The sequence below is a fragment of the Macrobrachium nipponense genome, chromosome 2, assembly GCF_015104395.2.
Source record: "Macrobrachium nipponense isolate FS-2020 chromosome 2, ASM1510439v2, whole genome shotgun sequence".
In the NCBI taxonomy this organism is placed as follows: domain Eukaryota; kingdom Metazoa; phylum Arthropoda; class Malacostraca; order Decapoda; family Palaemonidae; genus Macrobrachium; species Macrobrachium nipponense.
The window spans coordinates 49,512,515-49,533,816 of NC_087201.1; the positions used below are offsets into that span (position 1 = coordinate 49,512,515).

The 21,302-nt window shown below is 40.7% G+C and overlaps 2 protein-coding genes across 5 annotated transcripts in view; both read left to right on the forward strand.

The window, feature by feature from the left end:
• Positions 1-3,769: 3,769 nt before the first annotated feature.
• LOC135221178 (uncharacterized) lies at positions 3,770-5,024 on the forward strand. Its single transcript, XM_064259001.1, has 2 exons — positions 3,770-4,168; positions 5,019-5,024. The coding sequence occupies exons 1-2, from the start codon at positions 3,770-3,772 to the stop codon at positions 5,022-5,024; spliced, it is 405 nt and encodes a 134-aa protein (XP_064115071.1).
• A 7,815-nt stretch (positions 5,025-12,839) lies between these two features.
• Positions 12,840-21,302, forward strand: part of LOC135220561 (serine/threonine-protein kinase TNNI3K-like) — a 211,609-nt gene continuing 203,146 nt past the window's right edge. The window contains exon 1 of one of the 4 annotated variants that reach the window (XM_064257781.1): positions 12,840-13,546. The gene's annotated coding sequence lies outside the window, so the exon portion shown is untranslated. Of the gene's footprint in view, positions 13,547-13,598; positions 13,839-13,888; positions 13,995-21,302 lie in introns of those variants that run through there. The other 3 variants (XM_064257780.1, XM_064257783.1, XM_064257782.1) reach the window with 3 other exon arrangements.

The window sequence follows — 21,302 nt, forward strand, 5'->3', positions numbered from 1 at the left end:
TAAATGGTAGTGTGACGGGATCACTAGCTAAAAAAACAAAAGCAAGCAAGACCTCCAACATTTACGTTAACCACTCCTTGCTTACATATTTCCCCCAACCACACTTTCCCCTTTACATTACATTAATTACTAACAGGACTTTCAGCAAAGCAAAAAACAATCTCAAACTCAATTACTCACCAGGCAACTTGACACAATTAAGGCGAGAAGCTGTGCTTTCAGCGTAATATGCCCGTCGAAAAACACCTCCACCGCTACTAGCGAACAAAACATCAAACAACAAACCACTATCACCAACTCCCACTGAACACTGAAAAACTAAAAACCAAAAAGAAAACCAATAAGCACCAAGACCATACAAAGCATGATATATCGCTATAGTCAAACCAAATCGTCGTGGCGGGTGACAGAAGGTTTTTCCCGGATTATATTGTTCGCAGTCAAGAACATTTTGGTCATTTTACCCTTAAGGAAGCTGACCTACTTAAACCCAAAACCCCAGCAGTAAACATGGATTACGCACACAGTTGGAGTGTTCACCCCGCATTTATCCCGGATTTTGTTCTCATTTCTTCTAAACCTGCAGGTGTGCTAAAATGGAATATGGACAATAATCAGATGGTTTAAAATTATGGCATTATTACAAGATCTATGATTATTATTTCCAAAAAACACATAAAGAAAGGAAAATCAATTAAAACAACCAATTTTACTCTTTCTTTCTCTAGAAAACGAAGTACAGTAAAGATCTCAGGTAAAGTCATAAACAAGGGATTAACCTCGAGGCTGAGATTTAAAAGGATAAATAGATCAGGCCATCTTTGACTGACTCCTTCTCAACGAAGCAACACGCCCGCCAAACAAGCAGTTCACTCGTCAACTACCCATCTATCATTCACACCCTCTCTCTCTCTCTCTCTCTCTCTCTCTCTCTCTCTCTCTCTCTCTCACGCAAGCGACCCTTGAGAACATTGTCAAATGCAACCACTACATCATTCCTCCATAGTAGTTACTCTTGACTATCGGTAACGGAGTTCATATAGGCATGTATCAAATTTATCTTATATATAGAAAATTATGGAATATGCAATCCTCGAACAATTAATGGCTTTCCTAAATGCTGCAGGTGTTTTTCCTGATTACCAGTCTGCATACAGACAATTATATTCCACTTAAACAACTATATGTTCTGTGGTAAATGATCTATTGGAAATGATGGATAGGTACAGATTAGTGGAGTATTTTGGTGCACTTGGATCTTAGCGCTGCCTTCGACACAGTTGTACATGATTTACTCTTAGATGATCTCCAATCCATTGGAATTGTAGATGATGCACTTGAACTTTTGAAGGATAAATTGTACTGCATACAGATTGGAAATGCCGTCACCGTATGAACCTTTGACGAGAGGTGTTCCTCAGGGAAGTGCTTTTGGCCCTGTCCTATTCTGTATCTGTACAATTAGTTTGTCTAATATAAGACATAATCTTGGAGCAGAATATAAGTTATATGCCGATGACACACAATTCTATTTCATTTTTACAAATATTGAGGATACAAATAGAAAATTAAATGAAGTTATATCCAATATAAAACAATGGATGCCTTTGAAACAGTTGAAACTGAACGAAAATAAAACTGAGCTATGATAGTCGGTAAGGAAAGTAATTTAAGAAGTCTGGGTGTTCATCAAGTGTGTATAAATGAAAACTGGGTCCAGACAACTGATAGCGTCCGTGACCTCAATCGGGATGTAGCCTACTTGGATTGTAGCTTGTCACTCAGTCTACAGATTAATAATGTAATAATAATTGCTGGATATCATCTCAAGAATATAGCCTTTGTGAAGAAATATCTTGATTAGAGTTCTGTTAAGAATCTTGTCATCAACTGTGTTATAAAACATCTAGATTATTGTAACTCGGTGCACTATGTTACCCAGCGTACGGCTCAAGAAACTGCAGATAATTAAAAGAGAACTTCTACACTAATATGAAAGGTGTTGCTCCACGGGACAGGATTGCCCTTGTCTTAGATAATTTGCACTGGCTTCCGGTGAAGGCCAAACTTATATTCAAGTTACGTTTTGACCCATCAAGTTGTTAAGACCGGTTCTCCCCGGTATTTAAGGGACCTACTACAGTTTATATAACCAATAAATCGAAGCGGTATAAGACTAGTTAGGTACAGATGGTTTCAAGTTGGTAGAGATGAGCTCCGTTTTTCCTCAGACTGTGGCTCCAGAGCCTTTAAATATGCAGCCCCTAAATTATACAATAAGCTTCCTCTTGAGATGAGGCCGATTGAGGATTTGAAGTCTTTCAAAAGGAAACCTAAAACCTTTTTGTTTAATCGATGCTATGGTATGCAAATTCAAATAGTGAGTGTGGCATTTGGAGTCTGATCAACTACATCTTGTGAGGTATAGACAAATAGGCAGGTAAAGCAGTACTAACTTTATTACTTGGTGTTGTTTGAGATTAAGCTGGTCTTGTGTAAGAACGGGCTCTTGCTCATAGAGCAGCATGTAGGTCATACTGAATAATTTGCAGGTGGAAAGGTGATTTTTAAGGATATTTGGTGTGGTGAGCATTTATTATGAAATCAATGGAATATGCAGGTGTAATGATACGATTTGCCAAAGTAAAATGAAAAGTGAACAGGCAGAGTTACGAACCCGTTTAAACCCTAAGGTACCCATCAGTAGGAGAAAAAGATCGATAGTAGCGAGTCCTGGCGAGTCAGAGATAGCCAGTAAGGAAATCGAAAAAGTTACCGTCGTAGAAAAACGGAAAAAGGCAAAAACTCTGTGGAGTTCAAGTATCATTTTTCATTACTCGAAGATAGAAAATAAGCACCGATCGTTAGTGGTAGAGATCGATGACAGAAAAACGAAAAATTCTCAGTTTTAGAAACAGCAAAATAAAAGTTGGCAACAGCTTAAATGATAGTTTGAGTGACAGTTGAAAAATTCTGTCGTTAGACGTGAGGCGGCCGAAAACGGAGGGGAAAGGAAGGTTGTTAAGTAGTAGACAAAGGTGATTACCCACTATGCAGTAGAGCAACTAGTTGAATTGAGATCTGAGATCAAGTCGGTACTCTTTTTCTGGGAGGCGGTCCGGTAGTATCGCGTATACTTCAACACATTCACCATAGATTTCTTTCGCCAGGGTAGATGAAGAATTTTATCTTGCTTTTTTGACAGTCTTCAGTAAGAGGTTGTGAAGTTCTGGGAAGGTGAGAAGGACATTACTAGTAAAATTTTCATTTTCTGCGATAGCTTTCCGAGTAGGTCCGTCGAGAAACATTGCAGACAATTTCCTGGTTTGAGTCTCCATTTCCTTAAGTTGTGCTGGCGATTCTTCTGTCTGGGTTGATGCTTCAGAGTATACAGGTCCTTCTGTCTGCATTTCTTCGACGATTTCTTCAACTGGAGACTTCAGTTTGAGTTCCTGCCTCAACACAGAGCAGGAACCAGCGATGGTGGAGGGGTTTGGGGGACAAACTGAGGGGTTGAGGGAATCACCTTAAGGGTCGTGGGGGTGTTTTTAGGGGTTGGAGGTAATGGTGGCCACACACTTGTCCATTTTATTGACAATAACCTCATTATTGCCATTAAAATTGATAGTCTTAGGTAATAACTGAAGGGTCGTCAATGATATTGAAACAACATTGTCAATGTAATTGAGTCCTTTAACCATTGTGTAGTGTGAGGGTGAGATTGACGGACAATAAATGTCATTTTCACTCAAGTCATTCAACTGTAAACATGTCGAGTTCCAAGCGGGACGAGGAGAGAGCATTTTTGGTGGAATGCATACGCCTCTACAGAGACCTTCCTTCCCTTTGGAAAGTTAAATCACCAGATTACACCAACAGAAACAAGAAAAATTTAGATTATAAAACTCTATTGACCAAATATCGGGAGAGATATCAGGATGCAACTGTTGAAAATGTCAAGAAAAAATTCAATATTTTAAAAACCAACTTTAGGAAGGAACTGAAAAAAATTACTTCATCGAAGAGATCTGGTACAGGGACAGATGATATTCCAGAGACTTCATTATGGTACTATGAAGAAATATCATTCCTGATAGACCAAGTTCTGCCTTCTCATTCCTTAAGTACATTAGATGAGGAGGAGAGTGAGGATGTTATTGACGATCACGTAAGTATATATTTATTTTAGCATATTGGATTAGTCAAGAATAAACATGTTAAACAAAATATATCAAATTTACAACTATAATCAGTAACTAAATATCGAAAATATTTAGGCCACCCTCTTAACATTAAAATATCCATTTTTTCTTCTATGTTTTTACGGGCATTGCGTATTGTCAGTCCCCAATATTTGGATCAAGAAATTGAATACATAAGAAAAATAGGGAAAAATTTATGTTATCCTTCACATATGTTAGATATCTGCTATAATAAAGCCCACAAAAAGTTTTTTAGTGTAAGTAACACGGAGAAAGAAAATTCTAAGAACATTCTCAGTTTGCCTTATTGTAACGGATTTAAAACCATTAAACCATTATTAAAAGCCTTTAAGGTCAACCTTGTTTTTTCCTATAATAACACACTAAACCATAAAATATAGAATTCCATGTATGGACTGCCCCTCCTTTTATTTCGGACAGTCGAACAAGGGCTTAGAAGTAAGATTAAAACAGCATAAATATTCTGTCAAAACTGGGCGAACATCTAATGCAATATTCATTCATTTGAGTGAAAACAACCACTGGAAAAATTGGATTGGCAGTTCAGTAATTGCAAGATCAAAAAATGTCTTATCACGAAATCTTTTAGAATCTGCTATAATACAACTTACTTCCCGTTGTAATTTTAATATTATTCGTGGCCTGTTTCATTTAGACCCTTGTATTTGTAACGTGTTTAAGAATGATCTCAAAGATATAATTACAGGCTTAAATACAAATCAGTTGCCTTATAGATATTCTCTTTGTATATGTATGTTTAATATGTTTTTGTGAATAAGTTTTTGTTTACCAAAGATCTGAATGTGGTCAGCTACCGCCCTGTAAAATTCTTTAATTGTCTTTTCCCTCTGTCTGAGCAGTTGGACTTAATCTTTTGTTCTTAAATTGTACCCATGTTTATGCTTGTTTGGAAATGTTACTCATTCTCCAGGTGTGTTGGATTCTAGGTACTAATCTCCTTGTAATCCCTATCTGTCACTTATACAACCTTTCTTGTACTCTCAATGTTTCATGTAAGTCAGTTCGTCTGCTAAGTAAAGGACGTTGAGTGGAAAGATCTTGCAGTTACTCAGTTGTTTGTCTTTCCTTCGTGGTTTATAATTTTATTTATGGATTTATCATGTTCCAAACTTTCGTGATTCAGTTATACATCCATCTATATATATATATATATATATATATATATATATATATATAGAATATATATATATCTATATATATATATATATATATATATATATAGATGGATGTATAACTGAATCACGAAGGTTTGGAACATGATAAATCCATAAATAAAGGTATAAGCCACGAAGGTAAGACAAACAACTGAGTAACTGCAAGATCTTTCCACTCAACGTCCTTTACTTAGCAGACGAACTGACTTACATGAAACATTGAGACTACAAGAGAGGTTGTATAAGTGACAGATAGGGATTACAAGGAGATTAGTACCTAGAATCCAACACACCTGGCGAATGAGTAACCTTTCCAAACAAGCATAAACATATATATATATATATATATAATATATATATATATATATATATATATATATATATATGACTAGTAAAAATGTACATATATGTATGTGTATATATGTATATGTATATGTATTTTATCTTATTATTTGATTATTATTATTATTATTTTTTTTTTATTTTTTTTTTTTTTTGCTCTATCACAGTCCTCCAATTCGACTGGGTGGTATTTATAGTGTGGGGTTCCGGGTTGCATCCTGCCTCCTTAGGAGTCCATCACTTTTCTTACTATGTGTGCCGTTTCTAGGATCACACTCTTCTGCATGAGTCCTGGAGCTACTTCAGCCTCTAGTTTTTCTAGATTCCTTTTCAGGGATCTTGGGATCGTGCCCAGTGCTCCTATGATTATGGGTACGATTTCCACTGGCATATCCCATATCCTTCTTATTTCTATTTTCAGGTCTTGATACTTATCCATTTTTTCCCTCTCTTTCTCTTCAAACTCTGGTGTCCCATGGTATTGCGACATCAATGAGTGATACTTTCTTCTTGACTTTGTCAATCAACGTCACGTCTGGTCTGTTTGCACGTATCACCCTATCCGTTCTGATACCATAGTCCCAGAGGATCTTTGCCTGATCGTTTTCTATCACTCTTTCAGGTTGGTGCTCGTACCACTTATTACTGCAAGGTAGCTGATGTTTTTTGCACAGGCTCCAGTGGAGGGCTTTTGCTACTGAATCATGCCTCTTTTTGTACTGGTTCTGTGCAAGTGCCGGGCATTCACTTGCTATGTGGTTTATGGTTTCATTTTTCGTATTGCACTTCCTACATATGGGAGAGATGTTATTTCCGTCTATCGTACTTTGAACATATCTGGTTCTTAGGGCCTGATCTTGTGCCGCTGTTATCATTCCTTCAGTTTCCTTCTTCAGCTCTCCCCTCTGTAGCCATTGCCAATTGTCATCGCTGGCTAGTTCTTTAGTCTGTCTCATGTATTGTCCGTGCATTAGTTTGTTGTGCCAGTCCTCTGTTCTTTCTGTCTTTCTCCTGTCTCTGTATATTTCTGGGTCTTCGTCTACTTTTATTAGTGCTTCTTCCCATGCACTCTTTAGCCACTCGTCTTCACTGGTTTTCAGATATTGCCCCAGTGCTCTGTTTTCGATGTTGACACAGTCCTCTATACTTAGTAGTCCTCTCCCTCCTTCCTTTCGTGTTATGTATAGTCTGTCCGTATTTGCTCTTGGGTGTAGTGCTTTGTGTATTGTCATTTGTTTCCTGGTTTTCTGATCTATGCTGCGGAGTTCTGCCTTCGTCCATTCCACTATTCCTGCGCTGTATCTGATTACTGGCACTGCCCATGTGTTATGGCTTTTATCATATTTCCGGCGTTGAGTTTTGACTTGAGTATCGCCTTGAGTCTCTGCATATATTCTTTCCTGATCGTGTCCTTCATCTCTTGGTGTTTTATATCTCCTCCTTCCATTATTCCCAGGTATTTGTATCCAGTCTCATCTATGTGTTTGATGTTGCTCCCATCTGGTAGCTTTATCCCTTCAGTTCTCGTTACTTTGCTTTTTGTATGTTGACTAAGGCGCATTTTTCTATTCCAAACTCCATCCTGATGATCCCAGATACAATCCTTACAGTCTGGATTAGGGTATCTATTTCCTTGATGCTCTTACCATACAGCTTGATGTCGTCCATGAACATCAGATGGTTGATTTTGTTGCCTCTTTTCTTGAGTTGGTACCCGGCATCCATCTTCTGTAGTACTTTTGTCATGGGAATCATGGCTACTACGAAGAGTAGTGGGGACAGTGAGTCGCCCTGGAAGATCCCTCTCCGGATATTAACCTCTGCTAGTCTTATTCCAGAGCTTGTAAGTATTGTATTCCAGTTGCGCATTGTATTTTTGAGGAAGCTGATGGTATTTTCCTCTGCCCCATATATTTTCAGGCATTCTATTAGCCATGTGTGTGGTATCATGTCGAAGGCTTTCTTATAGTCTATCCATGCCATGCTTAGGTTGGTTTTCCTTCTCCTACTGTTCTTCATTACCATTTTGTCTATCAGGAGCTGGTCTTTTGTGCCCCTACACTTCCTTTTGCAGCCTTTCTGTTGGTGGGGGATGGTGTTTGTCTCCTCTAGGTAGTTGTATAGCCTTTCACTGATGATACCTGTTAGTAACTTCCACATTATTGGTAGGCAGGTGATAGGCCTGTAGTTACTGGCTATATTTCCCTTACTCTTGTCTTTTTGTACTAAGGATGTTCTTCCTGTGGTCATCCATTTGGGTGCTTGGTGATTTGAGATACAATGCTGGAGTTGTTCTGCTATTCGTGGGTGTAGGGCCTTGAAGTTTTTGAGCCAGTATCCATGGACTTCATCGGACCTGGGGCTTTCCAGTTTGGCATTTTCTTTAGTTGGTGTCTGACTGTGTCTGTCGTGATGTCTGTGAATCTTTGTTTTATTCTCCGTTTCTTCTTCCTTGACTTCCTGGAGCCATGTAGCATGTTTGTTGTGTGATACCGGATTGCTCCATATGTTTTCCCAGAGTCTCTTACTTGGTTCGGCTTCAGGAATTTCTGGGTGGTTGTCTTCCCCTCTTAGTTGGCTGTATAGTCTTTTCTGGTTGGTCCCGAATAGTTTGTTCTGTTGGTATCCCTTATTCCTGTTCATGTACCGTTGGATCTTGTGTGCTTTGGCCTTAAGCCTCTGTTTTACATCTTCTATTGTGTTGTTTAGTCCCCTCTCTTGTACTTTGTATTTCTCGTTGAGTTCCTCCCTTGTTTTCTTGCTTCTTAGCCTTTTTTCTGCCATCTCTTTCAGTTTACTCAAGTCAGATCTCATCACCATGATTTGCTTTTCCAGGCGCCTTTTCCAAGGAGGTTGCTGTTTTGGTTTCTGTGGGGTTGGTTGTGACGGTGGTGTTGGTGTTCGAATCCCCATCAGTTCTGCTACTAATCTTGCTCCTGCATATGTCAAGTTATTTGTTTCTGTGATACTGGTGGTGTGTAGGTTAGGCCCATTATTTCATTGACCTCACTTGTTTTCTCCCTTAACTTCTTGGTGTTGTAGGCTTTCATGGAGGGGATCTTTGTTCTCTCTGTATCTGGGTCCATCCATTGTCTAATATTTTCTACCCATTCCGTCCTCTCTGTTACTTCGTCGGTGTTTCTTTGTGTGTCGTTGTTTGATACCTCATCCTCCCTGTCGTCTTCTGTGGCATCGTCTCTCAGTTCGTCTTCGTGTAATTCGTTGTCGTGTGACATTTCCCTTTCCAGTTCTTCTCTCTCTGTTGGGGAGAGCCAGTTCTTTTTCTTTATGTTCTTACTTGGTCTGCCAGCCTCTGCTCTGTTTGGGGGGTGTTATTCTCTCTCATTCCAGATGTCGACCAATCTTCTTCTATATCCTCTCTCCGTCGGGTTGCTTCTGATGTAGCATCTCCATATTTCCTTATTTTCTTCTCTTGTCCATTTCTTCCTTTTTGCCTCTGTAGCTCCAATCTCAGGCTGTTGATTATTGTCGTTGTGGTGATCAGTTGCTGGATAACGACCTCCAAGTACCTGACCGTCTTCCCCTACAATTGGGTTGAATACCTGGTTGCCGGACGAGGCTCCTCTGTTGCCAGAGGTTCCATTTACGTCGTTGTCGTTTATTCCTTCATTTCTTTCCATCATTGCTGAGTTTTGCTATTTAACCCATAGCTGGACCCTACCCCATCAGGGATAGGTACTCATTTACAGCTGAGTAGACTGAGGAAATTATGGTAAAGATCCTTTCCCAAGGAATCAACGCCGAGGAGAGCGGTCACCCATCCAACGACTGACCAGCCCCAATGTTGCTTAACTTCACTTAAGTCTATTGACGACCTAACCCGCTCCTATTATTATTATTATTACTATTATTATTATTATTATTATTATTATTATTATTATTATTATTATTATTATTATTATTATTACATACTGAAAATTGTATGAAGAGAAAAAATACTAAATGTTCTATGGTATGAAGCTATTATGAGCGATGTAATTACATTGTAGAGTCCGTGGTATTTGTCCTTCCTCATTAAAGTATTGACAGCAATCATGTCTCATTGTTTTGGCAATAGAACTTGAATGACAGGGAGTTTCATAATTTATTACATAATCGTGAGCTACTTCGAACCGTCGGCTCGTATCATTATCCTCATCAGAGTTTGACTGAACAGACAAATAGGTATTTCTGTTTTTACGAGCAATAGAATTATGAAGATAGCAACATGCTAGTACTACCACACGAGCTTTTTCTGGCGCTGACAAAACTGGTCTCTGAAAGACACCAAAATGAGAAGTTATTATCCCAAATGCATTCTCGACAACACTTCTTGCCCTACTTAACCTGTAATTAAAGATTCTCTTATGTGTACCCAATTCAGCTTGTGCATAAGGCTTCATAAGATGCTCAGACAGAGCAAATGCTTGATCGGCAACAAATACATAAGGTATAATATAGTTGCCTATTGGTTCCTTGTAATACCTCAGATGCTCAGATGCTGGCAAGTTTAATTTCCCTGCACTTAGCATCCTGCCAAATTTAGTCTCACTAAATACTCCACCACCAGACACTCTCCCATTTATGCCTACATCTACCATAAAAAATTCATATTCAGCGTTTACAGCTGCCATCACGACAATGCTGAAGTAATTTTTGTAATTGAAATAAAAAGAATCGGAGTGAGCTGGTTTCTTCATTTCCACGTGTTTGCCATTTATAGCTCCACAACAATGAGGGGAAAGTCCATCTTTTCATGAATCCTTCGCTAACCATTTTCCATTCATCTTGTGTGTTTGGGTGCTGAAAATTAAGAAAAAATAATTAATTCCATTGCCCGTGTAAATCTCTCTCTCTCTCTCTCTCTCTCTCTCTCTCTCTCTCTCTCTCTCTCTTCCATTCAATCCATATGTATGTATGTATTAACATATGTTTTTTTTCAGGAATCGCCAGTCACAAAGACACAAGGGCGATCAGATCATCAGCAACAATTTTTAGCTCTTGCATGTAGGCAAACTTCGGGGAGAACAAAACGAATACGATAAAACTGCAGCCGCCTGGGCTTTAGATTTATCGAAAATGGACCCTACTCAAGCTCTTTACGTTAAAAGAGCAATAAATGAAATAATCTTTGCAGGTGGAATGGGTACACTGAGTCGTGATTCTGTTGTCATTAATAACTCTGACACCTCTCATTCCCAAGTCATGCCATCTACTTCACCTACCTCAGTGCAAATCATTCCCTACAGGGTACTTCACCTGAACGAACCATTTCACATTTTTTTTCTTCATTTAAATTATATGTTTATTGCTTATTACTTAAAGTATTTCTGTGAATGTATTTAATACATTTGTATTCCATTATGTAGCGTTTGTTTAGTAAAGTAAGCTAATAGAAAATGTTAATGTTTTTCTTACCTTGATATAACCTTTGAGACGGCGTACGATTTGCATAACATGTCACCATAACTATCTTGCTGATTGACTGAGGAGACATAGCACTTAGAAATTTCAAGTCTTCAAATGTACTGCCAGTGGCCAAGTAACGAAGAGTGACCGACAATCTTTTTGTTACTGGAATATTCTCTCTCAAATGTGTTTCCTTCTTTTTCTATAAACGGTTTTAGCAGCGTCAAAAGTTCATCAAGCCCTGCTCCATCTAAGCGAAGAAAATTTGTGAAATCAGAAGGGTCACTGCATTTGAGATCAGCCAACAGGTTTTATGTGTATATAAATGTCTCTTTTTAAACCATTCTTTCATCCACTTCTTTTTCTTAGGTTTCTCCTCACAAAATAGAAAACCAACGTATTTATAAAATAAATCCTCGCCAGAAACCATGATGTTACTGCTGTGAAGCACCAGAGAGAAATGACTAGCATTGTCAATGTCACTGAGCAGTGTGAGGGCAAATGATTGAAGACCCCGAATAATGATTATATCTGCTTGACGTCAATGTTATTGATAGTGTAGGGGCCGGTTAAGGAAAGGATGAGGGATTGGGAATATAATGCCGGGGTTTAGGAAGTTGTGGAGGGGAAGGTTAAGGAGTTTGAGATGGAGAAGGCAGAGTCGTCCTCGGATCGATTCTTGGGGGTGATGGTTAGCGGTCTTGAGGTTTCACTGGCGGTGGGGGATGCCCTTCATCCTCCGGAGACCAGAGTCCAAATTTTCTCGAGTCTGACAGCTCCCTTGAACCTTGCATGGTGTGACTGTTTGCAGTTCGGGCATCCGGCTACAGTATGGCCCTTTGCCTTAAACTTCTTAAGGCATATTTCTGTCTCATGACGCTGGCTGCAAATCCCGCAGACATGGTGGGCCGTACACTCCCTCTTGTGGTGTCCAAAGCTCTGGCATTTAAAACACCTCAGTCTTGAGGTTCGGTATTTTCCGAGGATCACAAGGTCTATGAAGGCTGGTAGAAGTGTACTGATCTTTATTACTTGTTGTTGTTTAAGAATAAGCTGGCCTTGTGCCAGCATGGGCTCTTGCTCGTAGAGCAGCCCGTATAACTCTTTATTACTTGTTTGTTGTTTTTGATTTAGCTGACCTTGTGTCAGCACGGGCTCTTGCTCACAGAGCAGCCCGTAGCTTTATTACAGGCAAGGGAAATTCAAATATACAGCATGCGGGCGGAAATGTGGTATCCGACCCGCGAGAGTAAAAGTGGGTCGGCGAGAGCCCATTTGTGTTTCTTGCGAGACATATAACTTAAAATATAAAAGTACATAAAATATGATCTTATAAGATATATACATTGGCGGAAAGCCCGCTGAACGCTCTCGAGGAGGGAAAGAACAACGCGATTGTAGAATTATATACAGAGAAAATTGCGATAGGGCGTTGTCCTTACACTGGTATGTGTCCCTTGAAAGTGGCTTCCACTTTCAAGGTTTCCTCTTCTTCCTTCTCCTTTTCTTTCTTCACAGTACATCTTTTCGCAGTCACTATGTTCGGCACTTGCAAGAATTCCCCTTTCAGATTGGGCTTGGCTTGAAGATTTGCTTCGGGCTGCTTAGTTTCTAATGCCAAAACAGCAGCATACGACGTCTGGGCCCACGGCGGGTCTGGCCTTGCGTAGTGACTGCTTTGAACTTCGGTAATGCAGGAAATTCCGTCTTAGAGGTCGTATTCGGTGGTGTCGAAGGGCCAGAGCTTTCTTTCTCTTTTTCTGTACTTTCCGAAACCCTCCGTCGAGGGAGGGCGGATCCTCCTGCTGGGGGACAGGAGACGTCGGTCGTTTCGTCGAAACGGTGATCCTCGACAGTCTTAGCAGACTGCCGAAAACTCAAAAACCACTAAAAAGTTTTAATAAGTGGATTATTACGCAAGACGTAACTTTATTACAGATATGAAAGGTTTAGAAGTACAGCATGAGGACGGATATGTAGTACCCGACCAGTGAGAGAGAGAAAACGGAGTCGGAGCGAGCCGATTTGTGTTTTCTCAGAGGCAAACACACGTGGATATTATTAACTGTAAACATTGAATATATGTGAATTATACATCTGCGGCTAGGCCGGAAAATGCTCTACAGAATGGTAAAAGGAACAATGAAGCTACAATGATTATATACAATATATACAGGAAAAAGCGTTGTCCCTCCAATCAGTTGAATAAACTGTTAATTTGATAATGAGGGTCCTACGATCGCTATGGAAGTGGTGGGGGACCAGGGTTGGATAAGCCATTAGCAAATAGCAAGTAACAAGAAGGGAAGTAATTACTCCAACGAGTCTTGGTGGTTCCGAGTTGATGTTACCAAGGCTCATGAATGTGGCTACATGATTGCTAGTAGCAAATGAGTGGTGAGAGAATTTACATTTATTTCTTTTTTTTTTCAAAATAAGAAAAAGAAAGACGGAAGTCAAAATGTTAACAAGTAATTGACTGTGCCGTTACAAAGAAAACACTCTCATATCTGAATACTAAAGAACCAATTGTCGATGCCGGCGGCTCTTTTTTGAAGCCCATTTCAGTATTATAAGTATATTTTTAACTCTAGCATGGAACTTATTCGTTTTGTGATGTTTTGAAAATTTGACAGCTTACAGTGCAATGCATTTACTTTAAGCAACAGCTTTGTCATTTGAATTTCGGGTAAGGGAAAAACTTTGTTTAATTGACTTGTGTCAACTAGCTAGACTCCTGCCCATACCTGCTTATTCTTAGAACAAGGCCAGTCGCTGATGACAGCCCAAACTATGCTTCCCTACTGTACAGTAGTACCTAACTTTGTCTCATGATATAGACTCGGTTAGTTGTGTATGCTTAACAACACCATTATTATCATTACTATCCTTGTTTACTTGTTTTGAAGGCGCACCTTTCAGGCCTCGTTTGGTGTACCTACCTACCTACCTACTACTTAGGTAGCTAGCCTATAGGCTAGCATACCTACCTGTGTGTTAATTTGTGTTTAATAACAGTTTCCTCCGATTTAGCTATAGGTAGTAGGGTAAAACAATTGAATGAAATGGCGGCCACCTTCCAGAAAAAGTACTTTGGTATTTCTACAGAAGCAGTCCGCACGGACGGCAAGGAACGTAACCGCGGTTACGACATCCACTAGGGATTGGGGCGTCCAATGTATTTCGCCGTGTTTAGTACTGGCCCCTGGGTGGTTGATTACAGTCGTCCGAATAAATATTACTTAAAATTCTTGTTCAGTAGGTAAAACTGCATAGAAAAACGTCAACTGCCATAGTCTAGGCCGCCGCGGATAAGTACCCTAGATCTACCAGTACTTTAACATGTCCTGTAACCCGGGATAGACTAGGATATTCTTACCTACTAGGATGTAGCCTAGGCTATGTCACGAGCCAGCATCTGTCGAAGCAACACTTCGAGACCTCTACTTTCCTCTCGAAGTAAGAGTTTTCTCCTAAGTCACAAATTAAGGCCATAATTTTTATTTAAACAGAGGTTAATGAATGTCGAGCCAACTTACCTCCGTGATGCTTTCGAAATTTTTACTTAAAATACCTTGCATAACTAGGCCTAATTGTTTTTAAGGCTAGGTTGAATAAAGACTATTACAGGGCCTTTGATTAAGAAGTTTGGTGGACCTTGGATATTAACCTAGAGCTCAACTTGACATTAAAATGATCTTAATTCACTCCAAATTGCACTAGAACTATGTTGAGGTTCCTGGTTCGTAAGCGCTCACTCCACAAACACAGTTGTTTTTAAAAAAGCCAATTTAGTGGAGCTTCACTCATACGCCGATGCATTTACAAACTGTTTCCATGAATTCTAGTTGTCATAGTAATGCAATAATGATAAAATTGCTCTAATGTGTATAGCATATACTACAAATAGATATGCTAATTTCACTTATTTCCCCGGTTTTGTGTAAGTCTTATACCCAGTTTGAAGGGTAAACACATACCAATTGGCAACACTGATAAACAATAGAAGAGAGCGAACAATGCCGTAGGTACTGTTCACAGCAGAACTGTTGATATTTGAGTGAGGAATCTATTTACTTTTTTAAAAACAAATATCTGCAAATTAATAATCATGAATATGTAAAAAATTTATGCAATTCATGACCTTATACTGCCATTTAACTATTTAAATAATTATCTAGTGCACGCTTCTTCTTTCTACCGAAATGTCGTCAGTTTTCTTGGATCCCTCACGTCCGTTGTCATTGTTAACAATTGTTGTGATGAAAGTGCCCCAGCGTCTATGGGTACAAGTGGTGTGCGGATTTAGCATGTGGAATGGAAAGTTTATTGACACAAGCGACTCCGCAAACATCGAGATGACGTCAATCTTCTACATTTTTGGTGTTATAAGTAAAAATTTCAAAAGTGTCATGGAGGTAGTATGCTTGCACTGTGCATGGCTAGATTTTCATTAACCTCTGTTTAATCTTAAAATGTGACCTTAGTTTCTAACTTTGGAGAAAAAACTTACACTTTGAAAGGATAGTAGAGGTCTTAAGCTGTTGCTCTCACCACCGATGACTCGTGACTGGTGCCCATCTCTGGTGTCAGGACATGTTCAAGTACTTTTTTGGAGGGTGGATCCACACGCGGTGAAAACTGGTTCAGCTAGTCCAGTCGGTTGTTTCCCCTAAAGCAGGATTTTTGGCTGGGGGAAAAAAAAATACACAAAAATGTATTTAACCTAACATAGCCTATGGTGCTGGGTCCTTACCTAAGCCTGTGGGCTTTCACCCTCCTCCTCCTCCTCACCCCCCCTAACTAACCTAATCTATGGCACTGTAAACTGAATTACCCAATAGGGTTGTGACTTAATCCAACCACACCTAACCCAGAATGCCAATCCTTACCTGACTGGTGGTGCTTCCACCATGGAACACTATAGTACTAACATAACCTAAATCAACAGGTCCATACTTACCACGTGGTTGATATAAACTTAAAACAATTCAATAAACCTCACTCTTAATTAGAATCATTGTATTTCACTCAGTTGTATTCTCCCCCATCCACAAACCCAGTTTTCCCATTGTAGGATCTTTAAATGACTAATTGTTCCTACACGATATACAAACCCTTGGTCCTTTACATAAGGAATTACTTTCAGCGTAGGCTGGAATTACGGCCGTTAAATTCTTGAACAAGGTGGTTAGGCAGTAACTACTGTCTGGTAGGCAGGTAGGCCTGCCTGCCCGTATGCAAGCACTCCGCTTTGCTTTTGGCCGTCTTCCGATGACGATGTAATTTTGTGAGCTCTTGCTGACTAGCTGTTAATCATTTTTCTGGTGGGATCTTTAATTTTTTTGTTTTTAGAATAAGTATGTATATACTGCGTTTGATATTATTAATTGAATTTAATAATTAATATGCAAACCCACTTTCTGTGATAGCCTTGATAGCTGACTTTCTACTTTGTGTTAAGGGTCGGCAGCAAAGTTATGCCAACATCTTTATTAGCACACATTTTCGCCCTTTAACGTTAGAACATGTATTCATCCAAAATGTACACTTACGCTTTGGAAATTACCAAGGGAAACTGGAGGTTTGTCCTTTGTTTCCTCTAGTAATTCCTCTTCTCCTTCGTCCTTTCACGAGCCATCAGACGAAGATAGAAGAGGGGGCATGTGGTGTTGATGTTTGAGGGATCCTCATTTCGGAGGGCAGTGCCCTTGGATGCAAGAGGAGTATCCTTATTACTTTAAATCATATTTTCTTTCTTTTACAGGCTAACAGTGGTGATAGTGATTACAGCAGTAGATGGTTGGATATCTCTTCATGTTGGTTATCTTAACCTTGGAATTTACCTGTGACTCGTAGCATGCTGTGATATTGGTCCTCAAGTGTGTGTACTGATCCCCTGCTGGAAATCATATTCATTTACCATTGCTATCCTGGAGTTACATCACTGGACAAAGCCTTCGTCACTGCCCTGTGATTATTATCTCTATTCCTGCTTGTAAATATACCTCATCCTGTAGAAGAAGTCTTGCAGAATTTGGAGAAGTTGAAGAGGAAGAGAGCTTGTCAAGTGTTGTCATCTTCCTCTTCAGAATCATCATATTTTTCATCAGCCTCCGCCCCACCCCTATGACTTCTAAGGTTCCTTGCCAAAGAAGAAGGTAGTCTCCCCCCCCTAAGAAGTCTCATCAAAGGACTTCTAAGGGTCTGCACCCTCAAACTGAGGAGGCAGTGGGGTCTTCTGCTGGCTCTCCCATTCCTTCGGGAACAGGAACTGTCATGCTGTCCCCAGGGCCTAGCGTGTCGGGAGCCATAGAAGCGCAAACTTCTGTTAGCACTTCTGCTGCTAGTCCTAGAGGTTCTGCCCCTAAGACTAGTTCTGTGTCACGAGTCCCCAAGTGCATGTAAATCTGTGGATTCACGTGCATCCAGAGTCGGTGACGCTGAGTCCGCTCACCGTCATAACTCGGGCACGGAGTGTAAGAAAGGAGCGAGTTGCTTAGGTAACTCACATCTTGCCAGTGATCGCTCTTGCGGTGATTGCTTGGTTCCCAGGGTTGACGTGACGCCGCGGGACCGTGCACGCAGAGGTTTCGGCCTTGACGAGGACTTGGATGAGTTGGAGGACGGTATTGGCTCTTTCCAGTCAGGGGGTTCACCCCACCTAGAAGACAGTCACGTTCGCATGATCGACCAGTCTCGGTGGCGGCAAACGTTTTGCCTGCTGTACGAGAGTTTCGTAACCCTCCTCGGGAAAGCGTTTTCTCCAGATGATTACACTTTCCTAGACTCGCGTCGCAGCCATCAATTCAGGTTGATGGCTGCCTGTGACTCACTTCTCATGCTAGTTCCGCTAGCAAGGCGGGCGAGAGCATCCAGTCTTCCTCACCTATTCCCTCTACTTCCTATGGCTACGCCGGGAGGGGCGAGGTGAATAGGAGGGATCCTGCAGAGTGCTCTTCGTATTATTCAGCGTTGTGGGACTACATTCCTGGAGGGACCTTAGGGTCCTACCAGTCGTACCTCCACGTCGTTGAGAAAGGATCTTGTGTCAAAACTGGAGATTATGTCTCCATGGCTTTTTCTGTCCTTTGGACGGATTTCAATTCGCAGTCCCCTATGGGGTTTTTGCGTTTTGGGAGCCTCTATTGTATATTTTGTTGAATTGCACTCTCATTCCAGTCTTAAATGCTCGCATTTATGACTGGTTTTTATGCCCTTTCCTCCTCGATTTCTACAGGAGTTGAGGAGGGGCCCCACCCTGATGATCATTTGACGAAATTCAGGGGTCTCGCCGGGCGCTTAAAATTCTTTGGAATTTCTAGCACTCTCCAAGTGTTTTGGTCTTCTACGATCTGCAAACACCTGGGCGAGACGAGAATTCCTGATAATTGTTACTACGATACCCAGGAATCTCGCTGAATGCTCGAATTCCTGGAATTTCTGGCATTCTCAGAGTGTTGTGGTTCTTCTGTATTTTCCAAACACTTGGGCGAGACAGACATTCCCAGTAATTGTTATTACAAAAATTGGAAGTCTCGCTAAGCTATAAGTTTCCTTGGAATTTGTAGCGTGCATAGAGTGATTTGGTTTTCTGAGATTTCCAAACACTCGGGCAACGGGCATTTCCGATGATTATTGTCTTACAAGAGGGGGGTTTTTCTCGCCAAGCATGGGAATTCTTACGAATTTTAACTCTCGCCGAGCGCTCACTATTACGCATGCTTGGATGGCAAGACGAGTCTTTACCAGTACAGACGAGTCTGCTCCACAGTCTGGTTCAGTGTTATTTAGAGCTTGGAACTGCATGCAACACCTTCTGGATGAATGGTCAATTACAGCTCGACCAGACAGCTCTGCCGAGCTGAGTGCTCGGCTCTAACGAATGAACTCTCTGCTCTTGATTGATGCGGTTCCTTGTCATGACATAGCACCCTCCCTTCCCGTGTTGCTGCGAGCTTTCACAGGGTCATCGTCTTTTGTCTTTGCCATCTGACGCCTCCTAGCCTCCCTCTTCAAAGGATTCTACATCCTAAGAAGAGGAAGGTATTCTCCTCCCCTTAAGAAGTCTCTCTTCGAGACTTCTGAGGGTCTGCATCCTTTCCATGGAGAGGAAGTATTTGGCTGTCTCTTGGGCTCACCTGCTCCTTCTAGAGCGGGAACCTGGACATTATCCACAAAGTATAGTGTCTCGGGAGCCCCAGGAGTTTGAACCCAGGTTCGTTCTCCTGTCTGGTTCCAAGGGCGCTGCTCATGGAACCGGGGCTACGTCGGGTATACCTGTGTACGGGTCTCTAAGAGTGTAGAACCCCCAAGAAGGGTCATATATCCACAGTCGGTGATAGGTAGTCTTCTCTCCATCACAATAGTGGCACAGGACAAGAGAAGGGACCGAGCCGTGTTGGTGACTCAGTTCCACCTGTGAAGGCCAGGTGTGGCTATTCTTCAGGTTCGATCACAGAGAAGATAAATACGTAGCAAGACGTGGCAAATTCTCGTCAGCTTTTACTGCATTTAACTCCGGTCAACTTCGCTCACGTTCGTGTGAATGAAACGGTTGTAGGAAATGAATACTTCGTTTAACAGATTGAGAACATCGCAAGTTCAGGGAAGAGTGGGCAAGAACAGTCAATCCTCCTCTCTTTTTTTCCCTCTACTTCCTGGTTATACTGGAATGATCAAGGAAATTAGATGAGTTGTATGGAGTCTACTCTTTAGAATTCAAACCCGAGAGACTAAGTTTTTGGTTCAATCTTAGGGTCTTACTGAACATACGTCAGTCTGGTCAGGATGGATAGCACCGAGAGGTTTGAACACCTCCAGTGCTACTGTTTTGGGAACAACCAGTTCGGCTTGAACTAGTCGTCTTTGGTATCCTGTTATCACCGTAGAAGTCTCCCTTTGGGAAAACTTCACCTTAGCTCTCTTCATTAGAGAATGAAGGAGGTCTGCAGACAGTCCGTATTCTTGTCCCTCGAATGAAGAAGAATTAGGCTGGAGTGCAATTTACAGGAACCTACAAATATACTAGTACAATGGAACCTCTACATACGAAAGTCCCTACGTACGAAAAATTCAGGTTACGAAAGCAAAGACAAAGATTTCTTTGCTTCTGTGTATGAAAATAATTCAGGTTGCGAAAGGGTAAAGTCCGAGATTTGCCCGGGCCGCCGAGAACAATTTTAAAACTTGCGTGCCGCCAACTCAGTAGACTCGCCACCATCCTCCCGCTCTCCCATTGGTTCCTGATGCTAGTCACCACTGTAAGATCCTGCTCTCCCATTGGTCAGCATCTGTCCCATCGTGCCTCTATGCAAAGGCGTTCCTCGACCATTTTTTGTGGCAGCGTTATCGTAAACACCTGGAATTCGTTCGTTCACATATATTTTGTTTGTTAATGTAAATTCATGTTAGTGATTTTGCTTTCTTTGTACTGTAAGTTACTTTATCGTGTTGTGTGTGAACTTAATTACTTACGTTATTAGCCATGGGTCCTAAGAATGTTGCTGAAGTACACAGAAAGAAGAGGATGCTTTCTATGGAGAACAAAGATGGAGATAATTAAGAAGTGTGAATGTTTTCTGCCATTTGTTAATGTATTTCGTAAAGTTTAGTGTTAAGGTTTTCTGCCATTTTTTAATGTGTTTCTTAAAGTTAAGTGTTCATGTTCTCTGCCATTTGTCCTCCTCCTCTGTCGTCACTTTCGGACATTGCCTCACTCGAAAGGTTAGGTCCCACATTTTACTACATACGTACGTACATGTACGTATGTACATGTACGTACAGTATTTCTTGTACCCTGTACACTAATACACTTTATTTACAGGTACAGTCATGGTTATGTTAAGTATTGAATGGTCCAAATTATTGTATTTCATTGTTTATTGGTCAATTTAGCTTTATTATAAAATTTACTGTAGTGTTTTTGTAGGGCTTGGAACGAATTAGGCAATTTACATGTAAAACGTAGTTCTAGATACGAAAAAAATCAGGTTACGAATGGAACTGGTTAATTTTGTAACCTGAAGTACTACTGTATATTTCTCTTGCGACTTGCTTCTGTTATTAGTTGCATTGTCCGAGTAGTAGGCGCATATCTGTAAGTTAATTCTTCTGGTATGTGACCGAGACAAATAGTACCTTCTCTTAATTA